The following is a 20,000-nucleotide window of genomic DNA, read 5'->3' as shown; positions in this document are numbered from 1 at the left end:
TCGGCATCGTTTATGGTTGAGACTAGGACGGTATCTGATCGTCTTCGAGCCCCCAACTTTCGTTCTTGATTAATGAAAACATCCTTGGCAAATGCTTTCGCAGTTGTTTTCGTCTTTCATAAATCCAAGAATTTCACCTCTGACTATGAAATACAAATGCCCCCGACTGTCCCTGTTAATCATTACTCCGATCCCGAAAGCCAACACAATAGGATCGAAATCCTATGATGTTATCCCATGCTAATGTATACAGAGCGTAGGCTTGCTTTGAGCACTCTAATTTCTTCAAAGTAACAGCGCCGGAGGCACGACCCGGCCAGTTAAGGCCAGGAGCGTATCGCCGACAGAAGAGACAAGCCGACCGGTGCTCACCAAGGCGGACCGGGGGTGAAGAAATCTGTTTTCTGAGACAACTGAAATATAAATCGTCTGCTTTTTTTTTGTTACAAAAAAATCTCCAAAGAACCTAGACGACTTACATGTAAGTTGTCCTAGGTTAATTTTGCATTTGACTAGATTTTGTCGAAATTTTGACTTCCATAGACGACTTATTTTCAGCCGTCTCCTGTAAAATTGAAATATCAATATTTTATTAAAACCCAGCGTTTTACATGTAAATCGTCGTAAGTTAGTTTTGTCATTGAAAAAAAAACTTCAATATTTAATTATATCTAGACAACTTACAATTCAGTCGTTCGCCCGATGACTTAGATGTAAGTCGTCCATGATTTTATTCCGAGATTCTGGTCAAACCTCGTAAATCGTGTTTGTATAATAATTAGTGAAAATATATGTTTGTAAATTTTAAAAATTAGTTATTTTTTGTAAACACAAAAAATTAAGAAAATTTTGATGCTTTTGTAAAGAGGTTATATTCCTTTCTTAATTTAAAACTTTTGTGTTTGTGTGGGGAAAGAGATAATTTGGAATTTATGTGAGACGTTAGATCTGTCGACCCATGATAAATAATGGAGGGGGCATATGAATCATGATGAACGAATGTGAAATGTGAGGGAATCGAAGTTTTGAAATTGAATTTGCATGCTCTTCTTTAAATCTTTTCTTTAACCATAAAAACAAATCTTCTTTGGTTAGTATGATACCCACAACTTTTCTTTAATGTGACCACCCCACACCTTTTATGAAAATAAATTAGAATATGTATATGGTATTTGTAACAGCTTGACACCAACATAAATGTGATATAAATGAACACATGCGGAGATAACTCTTTTATTATATTAAGAATTTATATTCGAAGTCGTTGACATATAGTTGAATTTGCAAAAGAACAACTTACATGTCATATCAACGCAACGATTAACTTTATATTCTTTCGTTTCAAATTAAGTGTCGTTTTAAAGTTTTAAGTACAAATCAAAAAAAAAAATTTAATGTTTAAATTTATGACCATTAAAACTGCATAACATATATTCTTTATATTATTTTAATTAAGGGCAAAAATTATAAATTAATTTAAAAATTACATAAGAACCATAAAATAAAACAATATTTATTTTATTTTATAATAAAAAATTATATGCTACAATGATAATTAATATAAAACGAATAGAGTATATATTTCGTCTTTGTTAAATTAATATATGTCATCTAGTCAATTTAAAATCTAAATTTAGTTTCTTCATCGAGTTATTTGGTTGATCTTATATATAAATAGTTCAATACAATCATTTTGATCATGTAATTAATGTGTATACATTGTATAATAATTTGACAATAACAATAACTCTCTTCCTCCACTTGATGTCAAACAATTGGAATCCATATAGTCTCTGGTTGTAAGCATACTCGTATGTGGATGCTGGATTATATATGTCAAATCATTTTCAAAATAGACTCACAAGTGCTCATAGCAACACTAACCGAAATATCGTGTTTGGGACCATTTTTAGGATATTCAAATTTGTGTTGACGAGATTCAAACTAATCACGATAAAAAGTGATTGTTCCATCAGAAAGAGAGATATCAACATTATAATCTACGATTCCATTCAAAATAAATATTGGGTATAATTGAAAAAGCTACAATATAAAGGGGGTAGTTTCGAATAATCTTTAAAGGTGGGGACTCATAAAAGTAAGAAAACATAATACATTAACGAATATGTGGGCCTTTGTGTGGCACATGAACCAATCAAAGCCTCTTGGAAACCTCTTCGTCGAAGTTTCGTTTTGTTAAATAAAAAACAAAAAATTGCGACATACTAAAAACATTCAGGGCTAAAACCGTCATTGCAAGTACGTCACTCTCCTTTTCTTTCTCTTACATCTTCACTGCCACTCAAAACACTTTAACACTGCTTCACATTCTCTCTCTTCCAAAAATCACAAACCCAGAGGAAAGAGAAAGTACAAAAAAAGTCTCTACATTTCTCCTTTCTCTCTCTCTCTCTCTCTCTCTCTCTCTCTAGCAATGGCGAGTCGATTACAATCCCATCAGCTTCCGAGCGGACTCTACGTTTCCGGCAAACTCGAGCAACCCAAGGAGACACGACCACCGACAATGGCGGCTCGTGCTATGCCTTACACCGGCGGCGACATCAAGAAATCCGGCGAGCTCGGGAGGATGTTCGACATCTCCTTCGCCGATCCCACTTCCTTCCACGGCGGCGGAGCAGCCAGACCGCCGCCGACACGTGTCCACTCCTCCTCCGCAGCGTCTTCGAACCCAAACAGTGGACCCGTCCGATCCGGATCCCAATCGGGTCCGGTTAGAAAATCCTCAGGTCCTCTCTCTCAGCTTCAGCCGACCGGTTTAATCACCTCCGGTCCGCTCAATTCGTCCGGTCAAATCGGGTCCGGGTCAAGGAGGTCAGGTCCGTTGGATCATCATCACCAAACGAGTAATCTAAGGCCGTCGACCAAACCCAAGTACGGATCCGCCGTTACGGTTCTGAACTCTGACCCGGTTCGGGTCGGGTTTAAAGTACCAAAGGCTCTAGTTTGGGCGGTGGTTGTAGTTGCGGCGACTGCGTTACTCATTGGGACGTTTTTAGCCGTTGCGGTGAAGAAGCCACTGATTATCGTGGCCATTGCGGCGGCTATTGTTCCGGCCGTCGTGGTTTTCGTGTGGAACTGCGTTTGGAGAAGAAGAGGGTTGTTGGGTTTCATCAAAAACTACCCAAATGCTGTTCTTAGAGGCGCCATTGATGGACAGTTCATCAAGGTTACAGGAGTAAGTTTTCTTGAGTAGTTCAACTTCTTTGGGTCTTTCTAATTATAGTAAAAGATTTGATCTTTGTACCAACTTGTTTCTGTCTTCGGTTAGCTAATTGGTTATCTAATGATTAAAGCAAGTTAATGAATCAGCTGATTAGTTAGAATGTCATATTCATTGCCATTTTAGTGATCATGGGCTTAGTTTAGTGAGACTAAACTTAGCTAAAGACAATGCCACTTGAGGATACATTACTCTTCTTGATATGGTAATAATTTAATCGGTCTTTTAAGTGATCAAGTGCTGTGTTGAGTGATCATTTACGTTTATGTTTGAAGGTTGTAACGTGTGGAAGTACCCCGCTCGAGTCTTCATACCAAAAGATACCGAGATGTGTTTATGTATCTACAGAATTGTATGAGTACAAAGGGTGTTCATGGGGATCTAGACATGCCGAGGTTTCAGATTCTTTTTTTTAATATCTCTATAATAGTAAATCTCATTCAAGTGGTTCCATCTTTAATATTTGAGATGGTTATTGTGTGTTTATTTGTTTGTGTGGCAGAGATATGTTTCGGATTTTTACATCTCTGACTTTCAGTCCGGATTGAGAGCACTTGTTAAAGCAGGATACGGATCAAAAGTGTCTCCGTTTGTCATACCGGAGACAGTGGCTAATGTAACCGCGCAGACTAAGGATTTGTCTCCAAGCTTTCTACAATGGTTGGCGGATCGTAGCCTTTCCAATGATAGCCGTGCCATGCGTCTCAAAGAAGGGTATGCTTTTATTGATTTCCTTTCTGTTTGATCATTAGACTATTATGAAATTAATTACAAAGTTTACGTCATAGCTAAATCCTTTTGGCAACATATGACCTTTTAAAAACCCATTTGAACATTGAAACAATTCAAGCGTTGACTTTTACCCCTAACGAGAAAGGTACATAGAAGTCGGTCAACCATTAACAGTACATGGCTTTTTTTCAAAGGAAGAATCTAGCTGGTGCTTTTAACCCTTTTCAGAACCAAAGAAGAAAGAAATTGTAAAAGATAATATAGCTTTAATTCAAAGGAAGAATCTTCCTGGTACTTTAAACCCTTTTTTAGAACAGAGATGTTGTCAAAGTAAATAGCTTTAGTTCAAAGGAAGAATCTTCTTGGTGCTTTTAACACTTTTTAGAACAGAAACACTGTTAAAGTGCACAGCTTTATTACAAAAGAAGGATATTTCTACTTGAATTTACCCTTAAAATAACCAGAAAAAGTGTTGGTCTCTCGCTCTCTCACAGATAAGTGATAATCATGTATTTTTCAGTTCTTGCCAATTTTTAATTGATTTTGATAATATAATTTTGTTGATCAGATATATAAAAGAAGGAAGCACCGTAAGTGTGATGGGAATGGTGAGGCGTCATGACAATGTTCTGATGATCATTCCTCCAGCAGAATCAGTCGCCACTGGCTGCAAATGGTGGCATTGCCTCTTCCCAGCTTACGTGGAAGGCCTAATCATTACATGTGACGAGAATCAGAATGCTGATGTCATTCCAGTCTGAAATACATACACATAATTACGTATGTTTTGCTTATCTGTTATATTCTGTAGATCCTATATATATATATGTGTTGTATAGCCAAGAGTTAGGCCCTAAAACAGAAGAAATGAAAAGGAAACCATGTACTGTCATCATATGAGTTTTTGCCTCTTTTGATGGGGTTATGTTCTGTGTACATTAAAAGCTTCAAATGTAAAATTGAAATTTTCTACCACCGTACTAGCTTAAAGGCAACTAGGATACTTTTGGGGCATTAAGCTTGTGTTTTGACACACTAGTGTACTGTTTCCAAAGTTCATATGACGCTCAAATCACTATTTTGGGAACGACAATTGGTCCAGACAAAATGAAAATATTACTCTTAAAATGATATTTCAGAACAAGTATGTGTAATATTTATATGCTGCAACACTCATTGTGTCTTTTGAAACTATATTATTTCATGACCTATCTATAACTACTAATCTATGCAGCTTCCCTCATGAATGGAGCCATGATATATAGTAGAAGAATATTTTTAATATGGCTTATATGTTTCCTTTTTCATAATAGATGAGTTATATTTTGTTAAGTATTTTAGAGTAATTATAAAATAAATCAATGATGGTGATAAATTTATATAAACAAGACGACCAGAAAGCAGACAAATGGTGTCTCATCATGAATGCTTAATTCTTTTAAGTTCTCGACCTTTCTTCTTCCCTTAGTAATTATAGCTTCTCGTAAATCAAGAAACACTGATGATATTTCAAATTAACAGGTTTAAACGAAATAATGTTAAAATGTAAAATGCCAAAATACTATTTATGCATGCAAAGTGCTGTCGTAGCTTCATATGCCATCGTGGAAAATCTAAAGAAAATCAAATTCTATTAACAATATTTTCTTGGTATTGTTGAAATTACAGATCATTTCAACATTCTCTTTAACCTTTCGCCTTCGTCTGCTTAAGTAAACCGATAAGCCAGATTTGTACTCTTCATTGTCGTTTTTCTTTGTTGCTTCCTTCTCATCATTTACGTCAAGTTACGTATTTGTGTAGTTATGTTCTACTATAATACATAAACTGCTAACTACGAACATAACTAACGTTTCTCTTTGTTATTATGTTGCAGAAAGATTCAATAACATGGAGAGGGAAGAGAACAAAAGTCTGATTAATGAAGTCTTCTCTTGGTCACTCCAAAAGATTCTCAACAAAGACATCTTCAAGGAACGTATAAGGACGATACCGGAGAAGTTCTGGTCCGTTGATGAGTACCTTAACTGCTTCGTTCCTCACCTATTAGAGGAAACACGAACAGAGTTGTGCTCAAGCTTGGGATCTTTATCAAAAGCACCTGTCTTCTACATACGTTCCGTGGAGGCAAGGACAATCAAAGAAACTAGTAGAAGATCAAACCATTTCAATATATCACTAAAGGGAGTTGATGTAGAAAGAAACAACACAATCTATGAGCCGAAATGCGGAGACCTCATTGCTCTCACAGAAGCAGGAAGGCCAAGAAGCGTTAACGACTTGAACCCACTGGTTCTTGCGTATGTGTTCTCTGTTGAAGATGAGACACACTTCTCTGTTCACTGTTCTGTATCCATATCCATTGATGAGAGGTTTCCATTTGGCTCTGGTGTTTTTCTCATGACTTTGACCACTAACACTCGTATCTGGAAAGCTTTGCATTACGAAGGTGGGAACATGAGTCTCATCAAGAGTGTTCTTCAGGCTAATACCGAGGTATGTAATAAAAAATTACATTGCCTTGAGCCCCAAGTTATTATTTGGTATATTGAAAAGATATATCTTCTAGTTCAGTTTTTCTTAGTTTAAATTGAAGTTCAAACTATATTTTATTCTTGAGTTTAAATTAAAGTTCAAACTATATTTTATAAAATACAAAGAATATTTGCCATTATTTTATAACATGTTTTAACCTTTTTTTTGTTTAACATATTTTTGTACTTCAGGATACAGATCACTCTGTTTCTTCTAGGACTTGGGGGAATAATGTAACGGATATAATACGTTCAACGAACTTAAACGCTTCTCAAGAATCTGCAGTTTTGAGTTGCTTGGAAACAAGGAGTTTTAGTGAGAAGACTAGTGTGAAACTGATATGGGGACCACCCGGTACAGGCAAGACAAAGACGGTCGCTACTCTTCTCTTTGCCCTTCTCAACTTAGGTTGCAAAACAGTCGTGTGCGCTCCTACAAACACAGCTGTGGTTGGAGTTGCATCGAGGCTATTGGCATCGGTTAAAGAATCTTCTCCCCCAGGTCATTCTACGTACGGTCTAGGGAATATCGTTTTATCCGGAAACCGAGTTAGAATGGGGATAGACAGCAAGAACAATGATCTCCTCGATGTGTTTCTCGAGCATCGGATCAGTAAACTGAGTAAACTGTCACTGTTATTGTCTGGATGGGAATTGAGTTTGAGTTCTTTCATAGATTTTCTTGAGAAGGCTGAGTCTAATTACAAGGCATATGTCTTGTCAAGCGAAAAGAAGAAAGGTGAAGACAAGAGAAGCTTTCTTGAATCATTTGGAGAGTTCGTTAAGAAGATGTTTTATGGATCTAGCCAAGAGTTGGATAAGAATAAAGAAAAGATTCATACATTTGGAGAGTTTATAAAGAAAGAGTTTCATATTTTTCCATTCACAATGTTGTGGAGAGTACCTTGAGAAGGTGGGTCGGAGTAGAACTGACCAAGCACAAATGGTTCCCAGGCCTTCCTGTTCTTCTCAATGACAGAATTTGGGATCTTAATACAAGCTTCCCCTGAAGGAAGAGTGAAAGCTTCTCCCTTTTTTGAGAGGCGCTTCACTCCTTTAGCATGATCACACCAAGTATCTTTAGGTGGAGTCGTATCTACATCTTGCGATGTTTGACTTCCTACAGGTGGCGAACTTCCAGGGCTTGTTTCCTTTGTCGTTTCGACGTTTAAAACAGAGTTAGCTTCCTTTGTCACTTTGTCTGTGAGGATCCCCCTGAGATCGTTGACCGAGGGAAGGTTCTTTTCATTTGCTTGTTGCGAGCTCACATGAATGATATTGGCATCAGCAGTAGCTAGATTTGTAGTTGCTTCAGAAGGATCTTGACCCTCGAAGGGTTTGGAAGCTTCTAGAAAGGATGTTGCAGAGGAGCTCGGGGGAAGATCCTTAGAGCTCGACTCAGGCTGGTTGTTGGTGGGCTCTTCATCAATGGCTGAAGAAGGATCTGCTGATTGCTCGGCGATCACACTCTTCGCTGACGGAGAGGCTTCGGACTGAGGGGTCAGATCTGGGTGATTGACAGGGAGTTGAGCAACCGCCTCGACTGTGGAGTCAATTTGGGCATCGGAAACTTCGCTGTCGACCACAAAGATGGGATCTTTCTCAGGGACGTTGATTGGTGGGGGAGACGATTTCACCGGAGAATTCTTCGGAGAAGTCTTCGTGGGCGAGGATTTCTTTGGTTTCTTCTTCTTCATCTCCCTCGGGGGCGACGGAGACGGAGCAGATGATTGGGCGAGAAGCCGACGCCTGATGAGACGCCGGTGAGAAGCTGTTTGAGTCACGGTGGGTAAATCGCCAAGCGCGTCGCACTAGGGGATGGAGCAAGCAGTATCGTGACATTGCGGTCTCAAAAATGGAGGGCTTCGCTTTCCTATTCCGGATTCCAAACGTAGCGACCCGAGCCAGGGTGATTAAGCAGAAACTATGGCAGATCGAAGGACAAACCATGTTTGTAGACAAATGGGAACCTGGTGTTGTACCTACCAAGCCCGAGCTCACTTCAGCCCCCATCTGGCTGGAACTGAGAAAAGTCCCTCTTCAGTTCTTTAATGAGGACGGTCTAGAGCGCATTGCTGGACTGGTGGGTCATCCGAAGTTTCTACACCCCATGACAGCGAACAAAACTAACTTAGAGGTCGCCAAGGTGTTCACTATCATCGATCCTAGGAAGCCCCTCCCCGAAGCAGTCAACGTACAGTTCGACTCGGGAGAAATCAGTAGGGTGCTGGTCTCCAGCCCTTGGATGCCTCCAGTATGCGACATCTGTAAAGAAATTGGGCACGCAACGAGACGTTGTCCGAAAGCTCCAAAGACCTGTACATTATGCGGCTCGACTGAGCATGTGCGTGCGAAATGTACTCAAAAATCAAAGCAAGAGAGACATGTCAGACACGACAATCAAGAGACACAGGAGCCTAAAGGTAAGAAAACAAGGAGAGGGAGGTCTAAAGACAAGATGAATTGGGTCCTGGTTAATCCACCAAATGCTGCACCGGTCCCTTCAAAGGACCTCCCTGCTGAACAGTCTTCACCAGTGATTCCTCCTCAGCCAAATCAAACGCTGACGCCGATGCGGGAGTTTCCACATCAAACCAAGCTGGGCACTACTAAGGACATAGTCAGGGGGGAGACCAGCGCCTCGGCGAGCTACCTTCTTCCTTCAATCAATAGAAGTAACTCAGGTATCTCCAGGTCCTCTCACTCAGACGTTCAGCCTGATTCATCGGATGTTGAGTCCACTGACTCAGAGTTGGAAGAGGGTGAATTCAGCAGACTCGAACCTGATTTTGAGGTTGTGCGAAACAAGAAACGTTTTTCAGGGAAGAAAGGAAACCGGGGCAGGGGCCCCAAAACAAATTAGTTTTTATGTCGACTGATCTTTTTTGCTGGAACATACGCGGTTTAAATAAATACAGTCACCGCAGCGGATTACGAAGATGGTTTAGGAAGAACTCTCCTCTTTTTGGTGCTTTGCTTGAGACGCATGTGAAGCAGCTCAAGTTAAATAAGTTTGTTTCGGATATATTCCCAGGATGGTCTGCTGATCACAACTATGATTTCTCGCCGTTGGGTAAAATTTGGATCATTTGGCATCCCTCGATTTTGGTAACTGTTATCTCCAAATCTCTTCAGATGATCACTGTCGAGATTAATTGGGCCTCCTCTCAATCAAATTTTATTATCTCTGTCATTTATGCTTCTAATGATGTTGATGAGCGTACTAATCTTTGGGCAGAAATCTCTTCCTTAGCTTCTTCGCAGGCCGTGAGCTCCAAGCCTTGGATGATCATGGGAGACTTTAACCAAATTAGAGAACCTGCAGAGCACTCTAAACCGCTGTCACTGAACCTGGATAAGAGAATGCGGGACTTCAGCCAGTGCCTGTTAAATGCTAATGTCGAAGACCTTAACTTCAGAGGCACTTCATTTACTTGGTGGAACAAGCAGAAGAATTCACCTATCGCAAAAAAGCTCGACAGATGCCTGGTGAATGACGACTGGTACTTCAATTTTCCCTCCTCGGTTGCCTTCTTCGGTAGCCCGGAGTTCTCAGATCATGCAGTCATCTCAATCTCACTCGATCCAGAGCGCGCTAGAGCTAAGAAACCTTTCAGATTTTACAACTTCCTTATAAAGAGCCCGGGGTTCAGGGAAATGGTCTGCGTCAACTGGTTCTCTTTCAGCGTCACCGGTTCTGCAATGTACAGAGTCTCCAAAAAGCTTAAACTACTCAAGAAGTGCATCAAGGATTTCAGTCGTCTAAACTACTCCGGTATTGAGAAGAAAACGGCTGAAGCTCATGAAAAGCTTATCCAAGCGCAAGAAATCTTGTTATCTTCCCCCTCAACGATGAATGCTTCTGCTGAAATTCAGGCTTTAAAAGAATGGGAGGATCTGTCTTCTGCTGAAGCAGCGTTCTTTTTCCAGAGGTCAAGGATAAATTGGTTGGCTTTTGGAGATGGAAACTCCAGGCTCTTTCACAGGTATGCAGCGACCAGACAAGCCATAAATCATATCCATTTCCTGAATTCAGACGTAGGGGAACGAATTGAGTCGCAGGAGGGTATTCAGCAGCTCTGTGTTGATTACTTCTCGAAGCTTTTGGGAAGTGAAGCCTCTCAATCGATGTTTATTCAAAGTGATCTTGATCTCCTATTCGATTTTAGATGTTCTGAGGAGCAGGTTGCTGGGTTTGATAAACAGTTTACTAAAGAGGACATCAAAGAGGCCTTCTACTCACTGCCCAGAAACAAAACCGGTGGACCCGACGGTTACTCTGCAGAATTCTTTATAGCTACGTGGGAGATAATTGGCCCGGAGGTGACTGAAGCAATTCTAGAATTCTTCAACTCTGGCTGCCTTCTTAAACAGTGGAACTCAGCAGCTCTTGCCCTTATCCCTAAGATCCCCAATGCGTCCCATCCCTCAGAATTCAGGCCCATCTCTTGCTTAAATACGGTCTATAAAGTAATCTCGAAGCTGCTCGCCTCTAGACTCAAAGAGATACTTCCCCTGATGATTTCTAAGTCGCAATCAGCTTTCCTCCCTGGAAGACTCTTGGCTGAGAATGTATTGCTTGCCACCGATTTGGTTAATGGATACAACACGCGAAACATCTCACCTCGTGGCATGTTAAAAGTCGACCTCAGGAAAGCTTTCGATTGTGTGCGATGGGATTTTATCCTTGCAACTCTTCGTGCTCTGGCCATCCCTGAAAGCTACATCAGATTAATTGAGGAATGCCTCTCCACTGCATCTTTCTCCATTTCCATAAATGGCGCTCTAGGTGGATTTTTTAACAGCACTAAAGGAATAAGACAGGGGGATCCTTTGTCCCCATATCTCTTCGTTCTTGCTATGGAATGTCTTTCAAGGCTTCTCACTGCTAGATTTGATGCTGGTAATATTGGCTACCATCCGCGAACAGAGAATGTGAAGATATCTCACCTAATGTTTGCTGATGATGTTATGATCTTCTTTGACGGAAGCAGTAACAGCCTACATGGTATAGCTGAATGCTTGGATGACTTTGCTTCATGGTCGGGCTTGTCCATGAACACTACAAAGACGGAGCTATTCACCGCGGGTTTGGACCAAAGGGAATCCTCTTCTCTAGTGGACTATGGATTCCCATCTGGTGCTTTCCCCATCCGCTATCTTGGGCTCCCGTTGATGTCACGTAAGCTTAAAATTTCGGAGTATTCTCCGCTTGTCAACAAAGTCACGAAGTGCTTCCGGGCGTGGTCTGTCAAGACCCTCTCCTTTGCGGGAAGACTACAACTGTTGAGAACGGTAATATTTGGTATCATCAACTTCTGGTGCTCAGCCTTCATGCTTCCTAAGGGTTGCATTAAGATCATTGAATCGCTTTGTTCCCGTTTCCTCTGGTCTGGAAACATTGAAAGGAGAGGCATTGCAAAGGTTGCGTGGTCAACTGTATGTTTACCTAAGCAGGAAGGCGGGTTGGGTCTTCGTAATCTCTCTGTCTGGAACCAAGTATTGTGTCTAAAATTCATCTGGATACTGCTCTCTAATTCCTCTTCGCTCTGGGCTGACTGGCACCGCGACATCCATTTATCTTCACAGTCTTTTTGGTCTATTGAAGCAGTCCAGACTGACTCATGGGCATGGAAGAGATTGCTAAAGCTCAGACCTCTCGCGATAAGATTCTGCAAACCTGTGATTGGTAACGGTCAAGCAACAAGTTTCTGGTTTGATGCGTGGACACCTTTGGGTCAGTTGATCACGCACCTAGGTCCTCTTGGTCCAAGAGCTTTAAGAGTCAGGATAGAGGCGGTAGTAGCTGATGTTGCCAGAGGCTTAACATGGTCTCTCCCTCATCCTCGATCTCAACAGGAAGTTGATCTACACTCATATCTTACTACTATAGAACTTCCTTTGTCTCATGATATTGATGATGGCTATGAATGGATTGCTGATGATTCTCCTTCTCATGTTTTCAGCTCCTCTGCCACTTGGGAAGCTTTGAGGCCACGGCAGATGATTCAAAATTGGCACGATGTCGTCTGGTTCAAGGGATCAGTTCCGAAGCATGCATTCACAATGTGGACTGCCAATTATGATAGGCTGCCAACAAAGGCAAGGCTTAGTACGTGGGGACTCCCAATCTCACCTCTATGTTCCTTCTGCTCAAAAGATCCCGAAACCAGGGAGCATTTATTTTTGACCTGCGAGTACAGTCTTGATGTGTGGAGAAACGTCTTCCATAGATGCCACCCACCTACTTCTCCATTCAGTGACTGGGCTGAGCTGCTCTCTTGGATCCGAGCCCCTGCATCAATGAGACTATCTCTGCTCAGGAAGCTAGCAACGCAAACGGTGGTATTTCATCTCTGGAAACAGCGGAATAACTTGATTCATAATCAGACTTCTCTACCCGCAGAGGCAGTCTTCAGAAGTATTGATAAGGAATTGAGAAATGTGATCTCTTCGAGGAGGGAGAACAAGAAATTCAGAGATCTTATGGCTATGTGGATTAGATGAGTCCCTAGTCTCTAGTTAGTTTGTTGAACCAGCTTGTTTTTTCTTTCTTTTTGCCAAGTTGGTTCAGACCAAAGATGATACTTTTGTAAAATCTTTTCTTCATTTATGATATTTACAGTTTAGCAAAAAAAAAGAGTTTCATATTTTAAGCCAAGAACTGGACAAGGTGATGGATCATATGGAGGATCATGTGGTGGATATGTACACACATCTGCCTAAGTCTTTTATATCATCTACTGATGTGAAGAAAACGATTACAGCCCGTCAAGCTCTTCATAATGCTAGGTCTTTCCTTAAGAAGAACTCATCCAAACATGATTTTGAGATTAGAAGCTTCGTACTTTATTGCCTGGAGCCTCTACGTTTGCTTCCAAAACGTTTTAGGATTCCAACCTTGTTGGAAAACGAGGATGGGATGAGATTTTGCCTACAAAATGCATGCATAATCTTCTGCACTGCCTCTGGTGCTTCTCAAATGACCGTTGAAAGGACAGGATCTATAGAACTACTTGTAGTTGACGAGGCAGCTCAACTTAAAGAATGTGAATCAGTTGCTGCATTGCAACTTCAGGGCCTGCGCCATGTTGTTCTAATAGGTGATGAGCTTCAGCTACCAGCTATGGTACAAAGCGAGGTACTCTCCTTCTTATTCCAAGCAATATATATATAGACTTATGACTATGTTTACACATACATAACAATTAACAAAGGCTGGTACTGACTACTGAGCATAGGCAAATGAAGCATTAGTCTATGGCCTTCAAAGTTTTTAAAAAGATTTACATATACATAGGTCTTCAAACTTGTAAAAAAAATATAAACAATTACTAGATAGTTTATTACCTCCAAAAATCTTAGAACCGATTCTGTGACACGATGTTAAATATTTTATACAAAAAGGTTTTTTTTTTTTGAGAAAGCACATAACGTATTTTACCAAACACAGTCTCGTGTAATCCATGTAGGTGTGTGAGAAGGCTAAGTTTGGGAGAAGCTTGTTTGAGAGATTGGTATTGCTTGGCCACAACAAACACTTGCTTGATGTTCAGTACCGTATGCATCCCTCTATAAGTCTCTTCCCCAACATGGAGTTTTATGGTGGGAAGATCTCTGATGCTGCCATTGTTAAAGAAAGAGGCTATCAAAAGAGGTTTCTTCAAGGGAACATGTTTGGTTCTTTCTCGTTCATCAACGTGGGACTTGGGAAAGAAGAGTTTGGTGATGGGAATAGTCCTAAGAACATGGTTGAGGTCGCTGTGATTTCCGAAATTATATCCAATCTTTTCAAAGGTATATATATGTGTATATATAACATTTTATTATTTATATAATCAAGTATCAACAGTAACGTGTTCTTCTTTTAAAACAGTGTCAAGTGAGACGAAGACAAAGATGAGCGTTGGCGTTATTTCACCTTATAAAGGTCAGATAAGAGCAATCCAGGAGAGGATCGGAGATAAGTACAATAACGTATCAGATCAGCTTTTCACTTTGAATGTTCGGTCGGTTGATGGGTTTCAAGGTGGAGAAGAAGATGTGATCATCATATCAACCGTGAGAAGCAACGGTAATGGAAAAATAGGGTTTCTCAGTAACCATCAAAGAGCCAACGTAGCACTCACTCGTGCAAGGCACTGCTTATGGGTGGTTGGGAACGAGAGGACTCTAACCATGAGCGGTTCGGTTTGGACAAAGCTCGTAAGGGACTCAAAGAGACGTGGTTGTTTCTATGATGCTATTGATGACAAGAATCTAAGAGATGCCATGAATGATGCTATGCTCAAGGTCGACATGTCGGATGTGTATTCTAGTTTTGGATCTCTCTCGATCAGGAGAGGGAGAATGAATGCTTGATGGCTCTTTTAAATCTTTTTTGGGTTGTGAACTTTGATAACTAGGGACGTATTAAATTAAAATTCAGAATCATTTTCTTGCTGAACAAGTAACTAATATAGACGTAATAGATGCATAGACCAAGAGTAAGAGTAAGAGAAAGCTTTAGCATAAAGTACCAAACGTAGGTTGATGGTTTTATGATATATTATTATAACTTCTTTTCTTGTTCTTAAAATCTGAGTTCGTGAAAACTTTAAAATAAAATGACTATTTCATTATTGGGTTTTCTTATACTATTACTTGGTTTAGAGCCTTGAGGGCATTCCTCCGGCGACGACCAAAGTTTCTCCGGTGATGTAAGAAGAATCATCTGATGCTAAGAAAGCCGCAGCAGCAGCCATGTCTCCTGTTGTTCCCAACCTGTTAAGCAGAGTCTTCTCTTCGATGCTTTCCCTCTAAGCATAGATCAAGTGTTAATCCATCACTTTAAGATACAATAATGAACTCAAATCAAATAGTTTCAATATTAAATAACATTTTACCACTTGGGAGTTCTCGGTGATGAAAGAAGCAAAGTGTGTGGGCACAAAACCTGGTGCAACCGCATTGACACGTGTGTCTGGACCCATCTCAGCAGCAAGAGCCTAAGACACATGATGTTCAATGTCATCATCATTGAGTCATGAGATGTGGAAGACACTGATACCATAAAAGAGATATTACCTTGGTTAGTCCGAGAAGAGCAGTCTTAGTGACACCATACATAGCCATGGATCCTTGTGGTTGAAAGCCAGCGATGGAAGTAATGAAGATAACCGAAGAACCCTTCTCTAAGTGAGGAGCCATATCCTGACATAAGAGACAAAGCCAACACTTTTAGTTTGTTCTGCATCACAAAATTACAAGGAAAGGGTTTACCTGAAGGAGAAGAATAGAGGATTTGACATTGATTTCCCAGAGCTTGTCAAGGACAGCTTCTTTAGTGGACAGGATTGGGTCCGTAGATGGATTAGCAGCCGCGTTACAGACAAGGATATCAATCTTTCCATATTTCTGAAACCAAACAGCGAATGAGATCTTTTACAAGTATGATTTAAGCTTTGAAGTAACAAAAGAAATGTGTTTAACCTGAACAGTCTTTTCGACAAGATTACGGCGATGTTGAGCATTGGAAACATGACAGACGATTCCATAAGCATCAATCCCTTTGGATTTGAGCTTTTCTACTGCTTCCTCAACATTTGCCTGCACATTTGACTCAATAAAAAGTTGGCTATACAAAGCTACGAGTTTCCACAAAGCACAAATAAACTCCTTTTCTCTAATAATAGTCAGAGCTTTCAATTCAATCACACAGTAGCAAAATCTCGTGAATACAACAGATCAAATCGAGGATTGAAACACACAGTTATCGCTACTCAGCAACATAAGCTAATCTAATCTAATCTAATAAAACAAAGATCTATGAAGAAGGGTTTGAGAGAATCATCAATTTCGAAACCTGTTTGCGGGAAGAAACGACGACGGAAGCGCCTTCGAGACCGAAACGCTCGATGATACCGAAGCCGATCCCTTGCGTCGAAGCCGTCACTATCGCCACCTTTCCTTCCAATCTCCTCCCTATCTTCTTCCCTTCCATCTCTCTCTCTCTCTTTGCTAACTTGATTACTCTATTTTAATATTTTAGAAGAAAAAATAGAGTAAACCACGGGAGATGATCTTAACTATTGTGAGTTTGCGTTTTCAAACGTTTCGTGAAAACAAGCGCGTTTTGGTACTGCGTTTTTCTTTTTTGTGTACGACCACTTCTACTTATGCCATTTTCACGTATGTTTTTTTTTTTTTTTTTTTTTCATCTATTGATTTCATTTTATGCTCAAACGAGCAAGGAAGTTAAATTTACAACAGGAACAACAAACCACCTATTAAAACATCATATACAACTATTTCAACAAACTGGCTATAGTAAACCCCAAAAAAACCTCAACTAAAGATCAAATAAAACCAGTCTTGATCTTACCAAAAAATCACCTTGCATATCATCACTACGAGGCCAAACCCATAGAGGAAAGGCATTCCTCATACTGAAAGAGATGGAGAAGCCAAAAAGGAGCACCAGCAGCTACATAAGACTGAGCATAGCCACCTTTGATCACACTTTGAGCAATGAAGAAGGCTCCTCTATTGGAAGATCTTTCTTCTTTTTGCAACCTCCACCACTCAAATTTTTCTAACCTCTTCATAATCTCAATATATTGGCATCTGAAGCTTGGCCAAGCCTTTGGTCTTAAGACAACGCTCGGGAAGGTCGAATCATCTAAGGCTATTATGATTTTGTTAAGATGGTGGAAATGAAAGGATTCCACCGACCATAAAAGCGCTTGATATTTAGCTTCATCCAAAGAGCAAATATTGGAAAAAGCACGTCTACTGTGCAGAAGAACCTTTCCTTTGTCATCTCTAATCACCCAAGCTGCTCCACTCCTAGCTTGCACTCTGTTCCACTCAACTCCAATGTTTCCTTTCAACCATCCACGCGGAGGAACTGACCAGGACTTTATAACAACCATCCCTGCCTCATGTTCTTCTTTCTCCCTCTGCTGTTCATTCTTTTGAGCCAACAACCAAAATTCTGCTTCTTCCAACACTTTAACCACAAGATCAGAAGCTGATACTTTCTTTGCTTCAAAGATGATACCATTTCTGTATTTCCATAAGTACCATACTATCCAAGGGATTGCATTTCTCACTTCCTCCGAAATATTTTTATTCTTCATCATCACTAACAGAGTGTGAAAGTTAGAGAAATGAGATACCTCATCGAAGCCATTTTGAGGGTGCGGGACATTGGCTAGAGCCCATACTTGTCTTGCAATGGAGCATTGGAATAAAATGTGATTAATGGACTCTCTTTGAGCACCACAATCCTGACAACAAGGGTCCATTTTGATTCCCCTTTTCACAAGAATTTCCCCCACTGGAATTGCATTACTAACAGCTCTCCAAAAGAAAGATTTAATTTTAGGGGCTGTTTGTAGTTTCCAAATATCAGCTTTCAGATCATTCAGTGAAGGACGAGATTCCGCTTCTCTGATCTCTTCTCTTCTGCACAGATTGTTGATAAACCAATAGCCCGATTTCACCGAATAGCTGCCATTTTTATTATGCACCCATACCCAATAGTCTTCTTCCCCAAAAGCTGTTTTCATAGACATAATCCTATCGATATCTTCCTGATAAAACAACTCTTGAAGCTTTTCCATATTCCAGCAGTTGTTCTGAAGGTCTATCAGATCACTGACCTTAAGCAACAGGTCGACAAAAATGTTCTTCATGAGGGGAGCCTTCTCTCATTGCCTTCAATCCAGCGATCCACCCAAACTGATACCGTCTCACCATTTCCTATATGCTTTCTTAGACCCTGTCTCAGCAAATCTTTCCCAAACTGAATGCTACGCCAAGCATAAGAAGGTCTTGGACCATTCTTAGCCGAGAGAAAGTCTGTACTTTTGAAATACCTGCTTTTAAAAACTCACGCGAGCAACGAGTCAGGATGGTTTAAGATTCTCCATGCTTGCTTAGCCAAAAGAGCTTGGTTGAAACTCTGAATATCTTTAAACCCAAGACCTCCTTGTTCTTTTGCCAGGCAAAGTTTGGTCCAGCTTAACCAATGCATCTTTCTTTTATGCTCCAAAGAATTCCACCAAAAATCTGCCATGGCCTTGGTGAGATTATCACAAGATGTCTTGGTTAGTTTAAAACAAGACATGGCGTATACAGGCATTGCCATTGCCACTGCTTTGATAAGGATTTCCTTTCACCCAGTGATAGGAGTTTAGCGAACCAACCAGAAAGTCTATCCCTAAGTCTGTCATAGATGTAAGCCAATATCTCCGTCTTTGACCCACTGAAGCACTCTGGCAACCCTAGATAGGAACCCGTACCACCCTCTTTTTCAATACCTGTGATTTGCTTGATCTCAGCTTTGATATTGTCTTTGACCTTGACTCCAAAAGTGATGGCAGATTTTGCAACATTGATTAACTGCCCAGTAGCACTTTCATAGATTTGCAGAATCTCTATCAGCTTATTTGCCTGCTCCGACGACGCTTTGCAGATGAGTAAACAGTCGTCCGCAAACAACATATGATGAATCATCGGACCTTCCTCTGAGAATTGAATTCCATGTATGCTCCCATTCTCTACTGCCTTGTGCATCAAATGAATCAGACCCTCAGTGCAAAGCACAAAAAGAAACGGCGACATTGGATCTCCCTGCCGTAACCCTCTTTCTGGAAGAATGGGGCCATAAGGAATTTCATTAATCAAGGTAGCATATCTGACCGTTGACACACAAAACATTATCTTCTCAATCCAGTTCTCTTCAAACCCTAATGCTCGAAGCAGAGCACGCAGGTAACCCCATTCAACACGGTCGAAAGCCTTCGACATGTCTGGTTTGATTGCCATAAACCCCGACGACATCTGCTCATTGGTTTTCAACGCATGAATTACCTCATGTGCAATGAGGATATTATCAGTTATAAGTCTTTCTTCCACGAAAGCAGACTGCGTTGGAGACACGATATCTGCCATCAATGGCTTCAGCCTAGAAACCATAATCTTTGAGATGATCTTGTATAGAAATGAGCATAGACTGATAGGTCTCAGGTCAGACATGAAGATCGGATCATCAATTTTCGGCAATAAACAGAGATGAGTGAAATTCCAATCAGATGGGAATGTACCGGACGAAAAGAAATCATTAACTTCCAAAGTCACACGACTGCCAATTATCTCCCAATATTTTTGAAAAAAAAGAGACCCGTCATCCCATCAGGTCCAGGAGAGCTTCCCGGCTTTATTGAGAAAACGGCTTCCTTTACCTCTTCATTGCTCACTTCCTTAGATAAGGACTCATTCATACTAGGCGACACACGACTCGAGAACCCTTCAAACAACTGAGAGAAATCCCCGCCATTGGTAGACTTGAACAGATTTCTAAAGTATTCACTGGCTACTTCACCCTTGGCTTCCTCCGAAAAATGATCTTGGCCATTTCATCCCTCAGCTTGGTAATTTGCTTTCTAGCTCTATTATACTTGACTGAGGCATGATAATACTTCGTATTCAAGTCACCTTTAGTAGCC

General features: G+C 40.6%; 4 protein-coding genes across 7 annotated transcripts; 2 read left to right on the top strand and 2 right to left on the bottom strand.

Annotated features, from left to right (window-relative positions):
• Window positions 1-2,295: 2,295 nt before the first annotated feature.
• On the top strand, window positions 2,296-4,948 carry LOC106366121 (uncharacterized membrane protein At1g16860). The gene is made up of 4 exons (XM_048740795.1): window positions 2,296-3,196; window positions 3,517-3,636; window positions 3,744-3,955; window positions 4,542-4,948. Exons 1-4 carry the CDS (start codon window positions 2,435-2,437, stop codon window positions 4,732-4,734), a joined length of 1,287 nt encoding a protein of 428 aa, XP_048596752.1. The 5' UTR covers window positions 2,296-2,434; the 3' UTR covers window positions 4,735-4,948.
• A 907-nt stretch (window positions 4,949-5,855) lies between these two features.
• LOC106362702 (uncharacterized ATP-dependent helicase C29A10.10c) lies at window positions 5,856-14,900 on the top strand. Of its 4 annotated transcripts, none has more exons than XM_048740793.1 (6): window positions 5,856-6,469; window positions 6,700-7,246; window positions 7,319-7,380; window positions 13,178-13,648; window positions 13,980-14,304; window positions 14,384-14,900. In XM_048740793.1, exons 1-6 carry the CDS (start codon window positions 5,864-5,866, stop codon window positions 14,866-14,868), a joined length of 2,496 nt encoding a protein of 831 aa, XP_048596750.1. In that variant the 5' UTR covers window positions 5,856-5,863; the 3' UTR covers window positions 14,869-14,900. The 4 variants fall into 4 exon arrangements, with proteins under 4 accessions (XP_048596750.1, XP_048596751.1, XP_048596748.1 ...); XM_048740794.1 differs by adding an exon at window positions 7,524-7,530 and having other exon boundaries at window positions 6,700-7,319; window positions 13,199-13,648; XM_048740791.1 differs by adding an exon at window positions 9,302-9,304 and having other exon boundaries at window positions 6,700-7,373; window positions 13,165-13,648.
• Window positions 14,901-15,018: 118 nt separating this feature from the next.
• Window positions 15,019-16,626, bottom strand: LOC106366122 (short-chain dehydrogenase/reductase SDRA). Its single transcript, XM_013805679.3, has 6 exons — window positions 16,352-16,626; window positions 15,979-16,095; window positions 15,769-15,903; window positions 15,574-15,699; window positions 15,393-15,494; window positions 15,019-15,305 (listed from the first exon to the last, which is right to left on the bottom strand). Exons 1-6 carry the CDS (start codon window positions 16,487-16,489, stop codon window positions 15,156-15,158), a joined length of 768 nt encoding a protein of 255 aa, XP_013661133.1. The 5' UTR covers window positions 16,490-16,626; the 3' UTR covers window positions 15,019-15,155.
• Window positions 16,627-16,895: 269 nt separating this feature from the next.
• On the bottom strand, window positions 16,896-19,744 carry LOC125578099. The gene is made up of 4 exons (XM_048740385.1): window positions 19,737-19,744; window positions 18,629-19,636; window positions 18,239-18,368; window positions 16,896-18,152 (listed from the first exon to the last, which is right to left on the bottom strand). Exons 1-4 carry the CDS (start codon window positions 19,742-19,744, stop codon window positions 16,896-16,898), a joined length of 2,403 nt encoding a protein of 800 aa, XP_048596342.1.
• Between the last annotated feature and the right edge of the window lie 256 nt (window positions 19,745-20,000).

The sequence above is a fragment of the Brassica napus genome, chromosome A9 (genome assembly GCF_020379485.1).
Source record: "Brassica napus cultivar Da-Ae chromosome A9, Da-Ae, whole genome shotgun sequence".
NCBI classification, from domain to species: domain Eukaryota; kingdom Viridiplantae; phylum Streptophyta; class Magnoliopsida; order Brassicales; family Brassicaceae; genus Brassica; species Brassica napus.
This window is presented reverse-complemented; position numbering and strand designations above follow the sequence as displayed.